This window comes from Dasypus novemcinctus, chromosome 16, assembly GCF_030445035.2.
Source record: "Dasypus novemcinctus isolate mDasNov1 chromosome 16, mDasNov1.1.hap2, whole genome shotgun sequence".
In the NCBI taxonomy this organism is placed as follows: Eukaryota; Metazoa; Chordata; class Mammalia; order Cingulata; family Dasypodidae; genus Dasypus; species Dasypus novemcinctus.
The window spans coordinates 3522314-3537297 of record NC_080688.1 but is presented as its reverse complement, the minus strand read 5'-3'; the positions used below and the strand labels follow the sequence as shown (position 1 = coordinate 3537297).

General features: G+C 37.3%; 1 protein-coding gene across 1 annotated transcript; it reads right to left on the bottom strand.

Moving 5' to 3' along the window:
* Positions 1-13791: 13791 nt before the first annotated feature.
* LOC101439874 (suppressor of cytokine signaling 2) lies at positions 13792-14661 on the bottom strand. The gene has a single exon (XM_012526667.3). It carries the CDS (start codon positions 14401-14403, stop codon positions 13807-13809), a length of 597 nt encoding a protein of 198 aa, XP_012382121.1. The 5' UTR covers positions 14404-14661; the 3' UTR covers positions 13792-13806.
* Between the last annotated feature and the right edge of the window lie 323 nt (positions 14662-14984).

Genomic DNA, 14984 nt, shown 5'->3' with positions numbered 1-14984 from the left:
AGTACCTCTGTTTTGGATGTGTTAGGACCTGATGGGCAAAAATCTACACTACAACCTTATGTTGCTGATGTAGGACTTAATCTGTGGTGTCAGGATTTGCTTAGTCATTGGGGAGCATTTTTATATATTCCTACATTTTCAGAGCAAGCTAAAACTATTTACATGGATATGAAGTATAACAATATCAGAAAGAAAAATGAAAATCAAGGATTAGGTTTCCAAACCCCTTCTGAATCCATAAGGACAAATATAACATAGGGGCCATAGTAACAAAGGGCATTTCTGGACTCAGATGGGATCTCTTTTCACAAGACTTTCATGCTACTTTACTGGAATTGTAGTTGGTGTTGGGGTTTAAGATATATTTAGGGGATTTGAATCTCTGGACTGAAAATAGGATAGCCAGGCCCTGAGCCTCAACAGACTTCAGCCCCTACACTCTGATTTATGGGACTTACCCCACTCAGCTAAGATGGAGTTGAAGAAGGACAACCACCACACCATGGAGCCTAGAGTGCCTACAACTGAAAGCAGGAGGATTGCATTCAGTATCCATGTGGAATCTGAGCCTCCTCTTGACATAAAGGTGCAACGGACACAACCAATCCAGGTCCACAGAGAAAAGGTGGCATTGGTGTGGGAAAAGTGGCCATGGTGGCTGATGGGTATGGGGAATGGTAGGAAGAGATGAGATGTGGAGGCGTTTTTGGGACTTGGAGTTGCCCTGGATGGTGCTTCAGGGACAATCACCAGTCATCGTAAATCCTCCCAGGGCCCACTGGATGGAACTTGGGAGAGTATGGACTATGATGTGGACCATTGACCATGAGGTGCAGAGATGCCCAGAGATGTACTTACCAAATGCAATGGATGTGTCATGATGAAGGGAGTGAGTGTTGCTGGGGGGGGGGGTGGTGGTAGAGTGGGGATGGTGGGGTTGAATGGGACCTCATATTTTTTGAATGTGATATTTTTACAAAATGAATAAAATTTTAAAAAAAACAAAACAAAGGGCATTTCTATCCTCATAACTTGGCTTATGAATATACCAGTTTGGGTTGATCTGTGGCCCCTTCCTTTGGAAAAACTTAATGCCCTTCACACCCTTGTTCAAGAGCAGTTATCCCAAGGGCATATTAACCATCACAAAGTCCTTGGAATTCACCAATATTTGTAATAAAAATGAAATCCAGCAAATGGTGGATGCTCACTGATCTTAGAGGTGTTAACAAAGTTATGAGCCCTATGGGGCACTACAACCAGGGGTTCCACAGCCCTTTATGATTCCTAAGAATTAGTCTTTGATTATTATAAATTTGAAAGGTTGTTTCTTTACTATTCCTCTGCATCCTTCTGATAAAGAGAAATTCGCTTTTTCTGTTAGTGCTATAAATAATCAGTTCTCTATACAGAGACATCAGTGGTGTGTGTTGCCTCAAGGCATGATGAAGAGTCCTACCATGTGTCAATTATACATTCATCAACCTTTTCAGGTGCTCAGAGAAAAGTTTCCAAAAGTCATGATTATCCATTATATGGATGATATATTTGCACATTCTTCAGATGAAAAGTTACAGCAACAGTTTCAGTATGCTGAAAAAGTGCTTCCTGAGTATGAGTTACAGATTGTCCCTGAGAAAGTTCAGCAGAATGCCCCTCATTGTTATCTAGGTATGCAATTGGCAAATGGACACATACACCCACAAAAGATACAGCTAAGAAGAGATAAATTAAATACTTTAAATGATTTTCAAAAACTTTAGGTGACATTAATTGGATTTGATCTACTCTGGGAATCCCTAACTATATGTTGCAGCATTTATTTCAGACTTTGGAAGGGGACTCCGACCTCTTGAGTCCAAGGAAATTGTCCTTAGGGGCAGAGGAGGAATTAGCTCCCATTGAAGGGCGAGTTTCTCAAGGAAAATTAACTCAAATAGATCCTGATAAAACTATAGATTTAGTTATCTTTTCCACCTTACAATCTCCAACTGCCTTATTTTGGCAAGATGGCATTTTAGGATGGCAATTTATTCCTAATAATAGATAAAAAATATTGCAAACATATTTACAAAAACTTATTTCTGTCATTGCTAAAGGTTGATTATGGCTCATGTCTTAAAGGGACTGATCATGATCGGATAATGTGCAGCCTCTCTACTGATGAAATTAAACATCTTTATGCTACAAATACACAATGGCAAATTGCTATTAATGATTTTCAGGGAGTTATTGATAACCCTTATTCCACATCTAAGCTATTAACATTTTTATGAAGAACAACTTGGATTTTACCGAAAATAGTTAAATCCTTTACAATAGAAAATGCACTTACCATTTTCACAAATGGTAGTAGCACTGGTAAAGTAGTTTATGTCACTTCCCTTACAGAAAAGGTTTGGCAAACACTGCATGCTTCTGCACAACATACAAAATTATCAACTGTTCTTATAGTCCTGCAAGCTTTTAAAGAGCCTCTTAATATTATTTCTGATTCTAAATACATTAAACAGTTACTCAGATTGAAACTGTTAATATCTCTGTAACGAATGAAATTTCTCAAATGTTCCTGCAACTGTAGGCACTCATTCATCAACGACTAAGTTCTCTGTATATTGCCCATATTTGATCACATTCTGCCTTACCCAGACCCTTGTCTACACGTAATGCACAGGCTGATATTCTGGTAGGGTCTGTATACAGGATTCTGACAAATATCATGCTCTTACTCATCTCAACACTAAGGGATTGTTACATAAATTTCCATCTTTAACAAAACTGCAAGTGCAAGATATTGTAAGGCATTGTTTTACCTGTGGCTCTCTTGTGTCAGCACCATTTGATAAAGGCACTAATCCCTGAGGTCTGGCTCTGAATCAGATCTGGCAGATGGATGTTACGCGTGCCCCATCATTTGGTAAATTGCAATATGTTCATGTTTGTATTTATGCTTATTCTCATTTTCTCTGGGCAACAGTGCTTAGAAGGAAAGATTTTGTCATGTTTGTTCACATTTGTGGTCTGCCTTTGCAGTCATGGGATGCCCTGTACAAATTAAAACTGATATAATGGTTCAGCTTATTCTGGTAAAAAAAAATTTGCAAAATTTTGTTCTCAATATTACATTGTTCATATCACAGGAATTCCTTATAATAATACAGGCCAAGCCATAGTTAAATGGTCACATCACCCATACCTTTAAACAAATGATGTTAAAACAAAAAGGGGAGATGACAAAGGCTTTATTTAATTTAAATTTTCTTAATGTATATGATTCCATCACACTGGCTGAAAGGTATTATGCTTTAAACAAAGAAAAGGTTTTGTCTAGCCAAGCTAAATATCAGCAAGTGTACTATAAAGATGTTTTGACTAACACTTGGCATGAAGGGAAAGTTAAAGTATGGGGATGAGGATATGCTCTTGTAATTACAGGAGACAGAGAACAAATTTGATTACTGGCCCTGTGGATTAAACCACGAACAGAGAATGAGACATCCTTCCTTGGTGATGCTTCACCTCTTCTTATTTTTTTTTTTAAGATTTATTTATTTATTTCTCTCCCCTTCCCTCCCCACTCCAGTTGTCTCCTCTCTGTGTCTATTTGCTGCATATTCTTCTTTGTCCGCTTCTTTGTCGTCAGCAACACAGTAATCTGTGTTTCTTTTTGTTGTGTCATCTTGCTGTGTCAGGTCTCCATGTGTGTGGCACCATTCCTGGGCAGGCTGCACTTTCTTTTGCACTGAGCAGCTCTCCTTACAGGGTGCACTCCTTGTGCATGGGGCTCCCCTATGTGGGGGACACCCTGCATGGCACGGCATTCCTTGCATGCATCAGCAATGTGCATGGGCCAGCTCCACATGGGTCAAGGAGGCCTGGGGTTTAAACCACGGGCCTCCCATGTGGTAGATGGATGCCCTAACCACTGGGCCAAGTCTGCTTCTCCACCTCTTCTTCATAACACTAATGATTCTGGATAATGTAGTGGAAAACTATATTTATTGGGCATATATACCCAATCCACCATTATTAAGAGCTTTAACATGGGCAGATTCCCAATTTCCAGTATTTTTAAATAAAACTTATATGTTCTCAGGACCTATAGATCATTGAGTGCCTTTGAAACCTGAGGAAGAAGGAAGAATTATAGTAAATTTAACCCTTCCTTTTGATAATTGTCCTTTATGTATAGTAAAAGAGCTTCCTTGTATGAGAATACAAAATTGCACTATGATCATTACTAAAGCCAATGATTCCAAATTGTTATTACTGTATTTCCATCCTATAATAGTTCTGTGGCCATGGTACAAAATTATAGTTGTCCACAACAAGAACAAGGTGATAAAGAAAGATGGCAAGATTGCCATAAGGATAAAGGAGTTGTTTCTTTTATTGATTCCTAGGGAATGGTATGGGACAGTGCCTCTATGGGGTATCCCACTAATAGCAGCAGCTTTACATGGAATGGAATGAACAATAGTCAGGTTAGTTCTAATGGACATCGTTTTTCATGGTCCATGAATGAAAAACCTATATTTACTAATAGTTCAACTATTTGGAAAAATAAAGGTAGGTGATTACCTTCCCCATGGACTAATAGTACATGAATTGTTCAAAGAAATTTGTGGGAATTATTTCTTGGACTGGCCCCCAATTATGTATGGTTTGGGAATAAGAAGAACACCAGAAAATACCTTTATTTTAATCAAACATATCATTTTAAGACATGTATACAAGATCCCTACATTTTTGTGACAGGAAAATTAGAAATTAGAAATCAAACCCTGTTTTGTAAAAATTGTACACTCTATACTTGTAATTGTATACTCTATACTTGTATACTATATACATTATATACTTGTATATACAAGTATAGAGTGTACAATTTTTACAAAAGAATATTTTATAGAAAGATGAAACTCTCATGACTGCTTGGAGAAGAAAAGGAGTATGGGTTCCAGTGCAGAGGCCCTGGATATGGCAGTCATCACCTGAAAGTCAATTGCTGTTTCATCTTGTACAAGCATGTATAAAATGAACAAATCAACTAATATGACTAATTATTGCTGGAATATTGAGATTAAATGGAATAACAGCTGCCACCACAGCTGCTACTGCATTGCATGAAACCATTCAGACACAGCAATATGTGCCTGATTGGCATAAAAACATCAATGACTTATAGCATAGTCAAGAGCATATTGATGAGCAGCTCAATAATAGAGTTAGTGATTTAGAATCTGCTGTATTGCATATTGGAGATCAATTGCATAATCTAAACTTGTGATTGGAATGAAAAAATTTCCATATTATACCACTTGCATATAATTCCTTAGAGATAGTATAGGAAAAGATTTTAAAAATCATTTATTGACCACAAAATGAATATTTCATTAGAAATTGTTGAATTGCAAAGGAAAATATTAGAATTGTCTCAAAATTAAATACATGTAGCCACTGATAAAGATGTTTTTTCCTGTTTTAATTTCTCATGTTACAAAAATTAATCCTGTAAATTGGTAGAAATCACAGCATTTTGTATCATCCTTAGGAATAGGGATGGCTGTTTTAGTAATACAGCTTATTAAAATGGCCTATTTTAAATGATATGTTACACAGCAATTACAGAGCACTGACCAGCTAGGATGAGCCAACAACCTTGTCCTTGCACAAGCATTGCAAAACATCCTTTAAATATTGTGCCAGAAGAGCTTGGCTGGTAGTCAATGACAGGTAAGACTCTTAAATTGTGATAAGGGTAACATAAGACAGGCACAGTCACCCTGGCACTGAAACAAAATGGGGGAGATGAAGGAAGTAATGACTTGTTGCCTGAAGAAAATAAGACATGATGAAACCTAGGAAACAGAACAAGAAAAGAATGTTTTTTGTTGAGACTCCCTTGGTCAAAGGCCAGTTTAGTAGAAAGAAAAATTCACTTTGAATAGTTAAAAGATAAAAGGAAGGCCTATACCTGTTTCTAATGATAAAATAGCAATAAATCTGTATGGGCTTTTAGCATGCAGATTTGCTCTATAAATAGGTAGCTGAATAGAAATAAACTTGTCTTTGGGCATTGACTTGCAGATCCTCTGATCCCTTCTCTCTTGCCTTTCATTCCCTATACCCTTTGGGTTGGTTGCAACAATTACTTCAGTTAAGGTGAGTCCCAACTGAATAAGATTGGAATTAATCTGGAATCCTGGAGTTATTTATAAATAGGATGAAATTCACACAGAACAAGTGAAAGCAACCACAAGCTGGAAGTAAAAGAACCAGAAAAGAAAGGAGAAGACACTGCCAAATATATTTCCATGTGATGGGAATGCCTAGGACCAAAGATTGCCCACCAGCCAGGTCCAGAATTGCACAGGCTTTAGGGAGAAAATATCACCTTGCTCATGACTCTATTTTGGATTTACCCTTTCCTCAAAAAGGAATAAATAAATGCCCATTTTTTAAGCCAATCCAGTGTGTGGTATTTGCTTTAACAGTTGAGAAATGAAAGCAACACATTATTTGTGACCTTTACAAGGGATTATTCAACATTTTGCATCTTATATTTCCATAAATTTTAAAAGGACAGAGAAAGAGAATTTATAGTTACAAGTTTTTAGAAAGTAAATGTCAAGAAAGATAGGAAGGATGAAATCTCTTTTATGTTAAACAGGAGTAATTAAGCCATTTATTATTTTAAATTTGAATTTGCTCTTTAAATTGCTGTATTTTTCCAGTTATAACAAAAATAAATGCTTTAACTAATCTGATTTGATTTCTCTTCATGTTATTTTTATAAGGATTACCAAAATAATAAATAAATAAATAAATAAATAAATAAAATAAATTTGGATTATTAGCATTATATCCAAATAAGATATATTTATATTCCAGTTTTTTCTGTAAATATTTTATTTCCCATGGACACATCAGTAGAGCACTACACCTAATCTGATGGAATGATAGAATATATAATGAAGCAGTCATTCACTTTAAAAACTTAATGTGAAACTGAAAGGAAATGTTCAGTTTGGCAGAATACCAGAATCAAGAAAAGTTTGCTGTATCAGTAAATTTATGATAATACAAAAGTAGCATTTATTTTGATTTTCATTCAAAAAAGCAAAGACACACACCAACAAAGAAAAGATTGTACATAAAGATGCATATTAATTGAGAGTTTATAAAAAATAGAATAGGAAGACTGAGAGGAGTCTGGTTGAATAAAACTGAAAAATATCAATGATATTAGGATATGTAAAGGAGACAGGAAATGAGGTCACCATTTAATAATTTTGAGCAGACAATGATACAGTGAATCAAAAGGGATGTTGATATTTATGGTCATTTCAAAAATCTTTTTACAAATGCCATACATATTACCTATACAACTATTAAAATACCAATTACTATTAACAAAGAAAATATAAAATTAAATAATTATACTACTGAGATAAGGATAAGTATGTATGCTTTCTTTTAAAGAAATGTTTTTTAAAATAAATTCTGAAATTTTGATTTGTGTGAAGTCTTAAGGAGAAAATTGAGTGATCAAGAACTATTTTTAACTTGAAAATTATAAATTGAAGCCCAAAAATATAGCATAAATTTTTCCTTCTCTGTTTTTGAGGTACCATTATTCTAATGCTTTTTTTCAACTATATCATGACAGTTTACTGGAATGCTTATATAGCTTTCTGAGATTAAAATAATGACAGAAGAAAACATATAAAAATAAATAATGGTTCTTATGTTTTGTAGTTCTGAAAGAATGAAAACTTCCTCATGCCTTTTCCTTTATCTCTATATAATAGGTTTTTAAATTCTGCTTTTCTTCTTCTCACCATATCACATCATCAAAATTTTTCCTTCTGGTCCATTATATTGAGTTTCATAATTCAGAATCTGTGTACTTATATCTTTGGATTTGTAAATAGTTTTAGCTCTTTTACAAAGAGTGTTAGTATATCATTTCTATATTTCTAACAATAGCTTTAAATAATTTCATTGCTAGATAGATGTATAATAAATAATATGAATAATGTGAAATCACAAAAATTTATATACACGTTGACAATAAAATACAATGCAGAACCAGCAATATAGTAGCCAGGTAAGGAGCTCTTAGAGTCAGCTTGTGTTACAGGGCAGTTAGTAATTAGAGCTATCTAAAGCACCTGTTTGGGGGCTCCAGTAGACCAGAAGAGCATTCTGCAACATTCTTGAAAGAATGGAAGGAGACTGCCCATATGCAGAAAAGATTCCTAAGTAGAGCATTCCACACCACAGATGTCAGTGCCCATCCTCCACTGACAGAACAAGACACCTTGGGAGCTATTCTGAGGATGGAATTGGAAGCCCCCCCCCCCCAAAAACAAGGAAGGAAGAAATAGTTGGGCAGTAAGTTCAGCTACTGATTAGTAAATTTGATCAGCTAATGTATAATCCTAAGAATAGCTTGAATTTGAAAATCCCCAAGACAGAAAAAGGCTGGTGGTCACAATTTTAAGACCAGCGCTGGCATATGGGGAAACAGGAATGTCTGAAAATCATGGTGCTAGTAGGGGATGGCTTTTTTTCCTGTCCATATCAGATTGCAGCTCTAGCCTAAGCCTCAGCCACACCTCTTGCAGGGAAGAAGCTGGAGGACTTGTGCTTGTCTCTCTGGGAAAATATGGGCCATGCTGTGGAGTCTGGTAATCTTCCTACTCTGTTGGCATAAGCTGCCTCAGGAGCTATTCTGTGAGTTGGATGGGAAGTCCCACTTCCTCAAAACAGAGAAGGAAAAGATGGCTACTGGCATCAGCTATTGATTAGTAAAATAACCTTGCTTTAAGAACCAGGTATAACTCTAAGAATAACTAAAGTTTGAACCTGCCCAAGTGAGAAAGGGGCCAGTAGCTGCTAGTCTGACACTGTCCCCAGCATGAGGGGAAGCAGGGTTGACTGAAAATCACATTGACATAGATAGCAACTTCTTTCCACCCAGATAAGACTTCAGGTCTACCCTAGCCTTAAGCTCAATGTCTGGCAGGGAGGAAGCTGGTAGGACCTACATCAATAGCTCTCTGTAATTGCAGTTACATTCAGCTGGCACAAACTGAATAGTCAGAATTCTCCTGGGACAACTGCCACCATTTTGGATATGGACAGAATAGACTGCAGGCCACACTTGGAGTTTAATCCCTGCCCCAGGAGACTGGTGAGCTTGAAGACATGGCCTCTGAATGCAAGCATACAAAGGAACAGATGAATAAAAGAATGGAAAAAAATAAGACTGCAAACAACAGCAAAATATATGCAAATATATGTGTCATTGATATCCCAGAAGGAGAAGAGAAGGAAAAAGGGGCAGGAGGAATATTTGATGAAATAATGTTAGAAAATCTCCCAACCCTATTGAAAGACATAAATATATGTGGCCAAGAAGCACAATGTACTCCCATCTAAATAAACCTGAATAGAACTATTCTGAGACACTACTAATCAGAATGTCAAATGTCAAATATTAAGAAAGAATTCTGAGAACAGGAAGAGAAAAGAAATGCATAACATGTAAGGGATATGATTAAGTGCTGCTTTCTCATCAGAAAACATGGAGGCAAGAAGGCAGTGATATGATATATTTAAGATGCTGCAAGAGAAAAATTTACAGCCTGAGAAAGTTTATAACAAAGAGACTGGCCTTGCAGGAAATACTAAAGGGTGTGCTACTGTCTGTAAAGAAAAGACAGGAGAAAGAAGCATGGAAGATGGTCTATAAATGAAGATTATGTCAATAAGAGTAACTGAATGTCTCAAAAGCTTGGTGAAAATAAAATATGACAGATGAAACCCAAAGATCAAAAACAGTGATAGAAGAACTGCCTGTAAAATACCAATATTAAATATTAATGAATTAAACTCCCCAATTAAAATACCCAGGCTAGCAAAATGAAAAAGAAAATATAAGCCATCTACATGCTATCTGCAAGAGACTCACCTTAGACCCAAAGATACTGACAGATTGAAAGTGAAATCTTGGAAAAAATATTCCACACATGCCATAACAGTAAAACAACAAGAAAACACTGGTAATGCACAATTTGAGAAGGAAGTCAGGAAAAAAATTCCATTTCCAATAGCAGCTAAAAGAATAAAATATTTAGGAATAAATTTATCTGAGGAAGGAAACCACTTTTATTGAGAAAATGGCGATGCATTGTTAAAAGAAATAAAGATTCATAAATAATTGGAAGACTATTCCGTACACATGGATTGAAAGATTAAGGTCATTAAGATGTCAATTCTACCCAAATTGATATGCAAATTGGAGGACTCTCATTTCCAGACTTCAAATCATATTACCTAGCTACAGTGGTAAAAACAGCATGGAACTAGAATAAAGACAGACACATAGATCAATGAAACACAATTTATGGTTTAGAAACAGACCCTCATATCTATGCCCAAGTGATTTTTGACAAGTCCATCAAACTCACTCAGGTAGGACAGAACAGTGCATTCAACAAATAGTGCTGGGAGAACTAGCTATCCATAGCCAAAAGAAGGAAAGAGGAGCCCTGTCTCACATGTTATACAAAAATTAACTCAAAATGGATAAGAAATATAAATATAAAATTAGGAACCATAAAGCTTTTAGAAGAAAATGTAGGAAAAGATCTTCAAGAATCGATGGTATTTGGCAGGTTCTTAAAGGAGACAAGAGGAGGACTGAGATGGATTAATGATACTGAACATGTGTGTAAATTTTAATTAACTTGACTGTAAAAGTGTGGAAATATAAAGAATTGATGGTAACACATTATAGTGATTAACAGCTGGTTTATAAATGGAAATGTGGCTGGAAAGAATAGTCTAGGGATATAAATTTCAAATGAAAGAAATTTAGAGAATAATACAGGGACTGAATAACACAATTAACCCAGAGGTGGATGAGAATTATGGTTGATGATACACAGGCAAGAGTGTTTTTTGTGAACTAAAGCAGATGCATGTCACTATTGCAAGGTGGTGGGAATGTGGGAAAGCATGGGGAAAATACAACTAGAGTGATCTATGTACTGTGGTTAAGAGAAGTGCAGTGGGAAGCAGACATGGCTCAACTGATAGAGCATCCATCTACCATATGGAAGGTCCAGGTTTCGATCCCTAGGGTCTCCTGACCCATGTGGTAAGCTGGCATGCACACAGTGCTGCTGTGCACAAGGAGTGTCATGCCATGCAGGGGCACCCCTGCAAAGAGGTGCCCCATGAGGAAGGACTGTGCCCTGCAAGGAGAGCTGCCTTGCATGATAAAAGCCCAGCTCACCCAGGAATGGCATTACACACATGGAGAGCTAACACAGCAAGATGATGCAAAAAGAGACTCAGTTTCCCAGTGTCACAGGATAATACAAGGGGATCCAGAAGAACACACAGTGTATGGACACAGACAGCAGACAATGGGGGAAAGGGTGAGAAATAAAATAAACCTTAAAAAAAGAACAATACTGTGCATGGTTGTTTTGTAAGTTCACAACTTCTGTAAGAAAAATATATTAAAAAATATTAATCATTTGGGTTGGTGGGGGAAATACATGAAATGTAATATATGGACTATATGTAGTAGTAAGACTTTGATGATATTCTTTCATAATTTGTAAAAAATACCTCACAAGAGTGCAAGATATTGGATGGTTGGTTGATGTATGGGACCCCTGCATGATGTTATGAATGTTTGCTTTGTAAGTTCACAACTTTTACCATACACTTGTTGTTTATGTATGTTTGTGTATAAATGATGTACAAATAATAAGGTGGATTGGAGAAAATGCACTAATTGTAAGGTATTTTGGTTAGTATTAATATTTTGAGGATGCTCTTTCATCATTAGTTAAAAATGTTTCATACCAATGCAAGTTATTGGTGGTAGGGTGAGGTATGGGAGCCCTGTATGATGTTATGCATGTTTGCTTTCTAAGTTCACAACTATTACTATACATTTACTGTTTATGTATGTTTATGTATGAGTGATGTACTTCAATAAATTTTTTAAAAATACAATGTAAATCAATGGGGAAAACAAATGTTGTAAACATATTGGTCTCAAATAGAATGTAAACAAATTGAGAAAACTAACGTTTTGTAATAAGTGATTACCAGACATTTCTGCAAAGAACTTACAACAATGGCTTAATGCCAGCCAATAGGACAATTCTTATAAAAACCAGTGAAGATGCTGCTTCAGAGAGTGTCAGACTAAGCCAGAACACCTAGTCAATCTGGCTCCCAAGTGCAATACCTGTGCTGAGAAATTTGCTGCCATTCTTGCTGACACACTGTGGTAAGACCAAAACATTTTCCCATCTGCTTTAGGTCCTCCACTAGTGCCATGTTGGACCCCTATCTTAAATTCACTCTTCAAAAGGTTGTACAGAAACTCTTGGACCTGTAGTCCAACAGGTCTAATTGGTCTCTAGTCCACTAGCTTTGGGACCAAGGAACATTAAAGAATCCAGTATCCTCCACTTTTAAGTGCAGTGTGTACTCTGATCTTTATTGTGCAATGGTAGTATTGGATGATACAATTGAGCAAGCAAATACATTGCACTGATTATTGAAACTGTAATCATGTGGGACTTACTTGCAAATACAGTTTACTTTCAATTTTGACATGCTTTCAATTTCTTAAAACCACTATATTTACAGGACAATTGGCATTGTAGCAGATATTTTGTATTTCAAAAATTAAAAATTTCTGGCAACCCTGCATCAAACAAGGTTATCAGTGCCATTCTTTCTTTTTTTTTTTTTTTTAAAGTCAGGTTTTTTATTTAATACATTCTAATCAAATAGTAACAGCAGTAAATAAACACTTTGAAAAACAGACAGGTATTCCCCTGTGTCTGGAAGAAAATTAAGTCAAAGTATTCTACATGGTAGAAGGGAGACAACTGCTAATGTCCATGGTTAGACAGTTCAGGGACAACTTGGAAATTTCTAAAGCCATTTCTAAAAAAATCAGTGGTAACAGGTTTGGACACAGCTACTTCAACAGCATAAAATGGTCTACATCTATACTGTATTAACAGAGATTGAGTTGCACCTGTATAGCATGACATTCTTGTCTTTAGCCTTAAAGGAAAAGAGAAAGTCTTTTCCCTTTGCACCAGTTTGAAGAATTTCAGAAATAAGGCTCCCTTTGAGTGGATTACTACAGTACTCATTCACATGAGAGTTCATACATGTAGTAAAAAGACAAATACAGGATTTCGTGGTTACTTTTTTTTTTGGTTGATTTAGTTAATTGCATAAAATGAGGGAAAATTGCAAGCATGATCTCTTTAACAAAACTCCCAGGTACATCAGAATGCAAAACCTTAACATGTCCTAAAATAGACTCTGATCACCAGGTATGTAAAATGGAAGTTAAGCCTGTATCAGCCTCCTTCCACTTCATCCGTACTCCTAGGAGGAGCTCTTTACCTATTACCCATGCTAGGACCTTTGCCCTACTGGAAAGGAGCCCCAGAAAGGCAAGGCATTCTGATAAAATACTCCTATAGCCTTTACTTGGGACACTTTATTTTTCATCTAAAAGGACCAACTGGTCAGCCTTAGGAAGGCAAGCATCACTCCGGAGAAAATATTCAGGGGAACTTTAAATATCTAGCTACCTCTTCACGTACTTAAATTAGACTGACTTCAGCTGTTCTTAGAAAGAATTTCGTGTAGTTATCCAGGGCTATAACTCAAGTTTTGGTTCTCTTTTATATAGCTGCATTTGGAGACACTCTACAGGAGGTGTGTTTAGAAAAAGAGAAACACTTATACCTGGAATTTGTATTCTTCTAAGTAATCTTTCAGTCTTGTTGGTAAAGGTAGTCCCCAGATGGTACCGGTACATTTGTTAATGGTGAGTCTACAGAGATGCTGCAGAGATGGTGCTGCCGTGTAGAGAGGTTTGGTCAGATAAAGGTGAACAGTGCCATTCCGGGGGGCTTCTGGGCCGGTCCGCTTATCCTTGCACATCTGAACATAGTAGTCTATCAGATGAACCACACTGTCAAATTGTTTAAGCTTGGATTTGACACATATGATAGAGTCCAATCTGAATTTCCCATCTTGGTATTCGATTCGCAGATTAGTTGGCCCGGCTGATGTTTTAACAGATATTGTTAGTAGGTAGTCTGAATGAGAACTGTCTCTAATTAAGAAGGTTCCTTCTGGTGCCTCTTTTAATTTCTCTTTGGCTTCATTAACAGTCATACTTCCCCAGTACCATCCTGTTTGCCCGAGCTCCCGCAGGGCCTTCGCTAGACACGCCGCCTCCGGGGACGGCTCTTCCGCCGACCCCGCGGTCCCCCACTGGTTCTGCGTCCCTTCCGCGCCATTCCCGGAGGGCTCGAGGCACCGCAGGGTCATATGGGAAAGGTCACTGTGGCACAAACAGGTGGCCGCCCGAGCTCGGGTCAGAGGGGACACGCGTCCTTCCTGGAAGTCAGTAGAAACCCCAAAACAAGTCCCTGCGGGGTGTCCGAAATGGTGGCGGAGGGGGAGGGGTTGGAGAGCCGCGGGTTCTTCCTCCCCAGGTCCCGACCGAAGAATGGCAAAGTCCCCCGCAGGCGCGGTCACGCACAGTTCTCCTCGGCCTCGGCAGCAGCCGCCTCCGCACCAGGCAGGCTCCCCCCCATTCTTTCAACACCATGTGATCAGTTCATATCCCAATATCATATTTTGCAAATTTGTGTAGTATTTCAAACTTTTTCATTTTTATCATAGCACTTATGGAGTTCCATAACTAATCATTTCAAGCACAAGCATTTGGGCAATGGGGGACACCCTTGTCTGTGGCACTCAAAAATGCATGTTTAACAAATGTTGGAGTAACTGTGAATGCTTCTGGAGTATGTTGGAAGGCAGTGGCTTTGAGACCCAAAGATATAAAAACTCTGACTAGCAAGGGGATAGGATATTCAGTACAATAAACAGAATTACTAGCAATT

Bases quoted from the DNA above. Each gene is read 5' to 3' on its own strand.
- LOC101439874 (XM_012526667.3), bottom strand. From the start codon at position 14,403: ATGACCCTGCGGTGCCTCGAGCCCTCCGGGAATGGCGCGGAAGGGACG.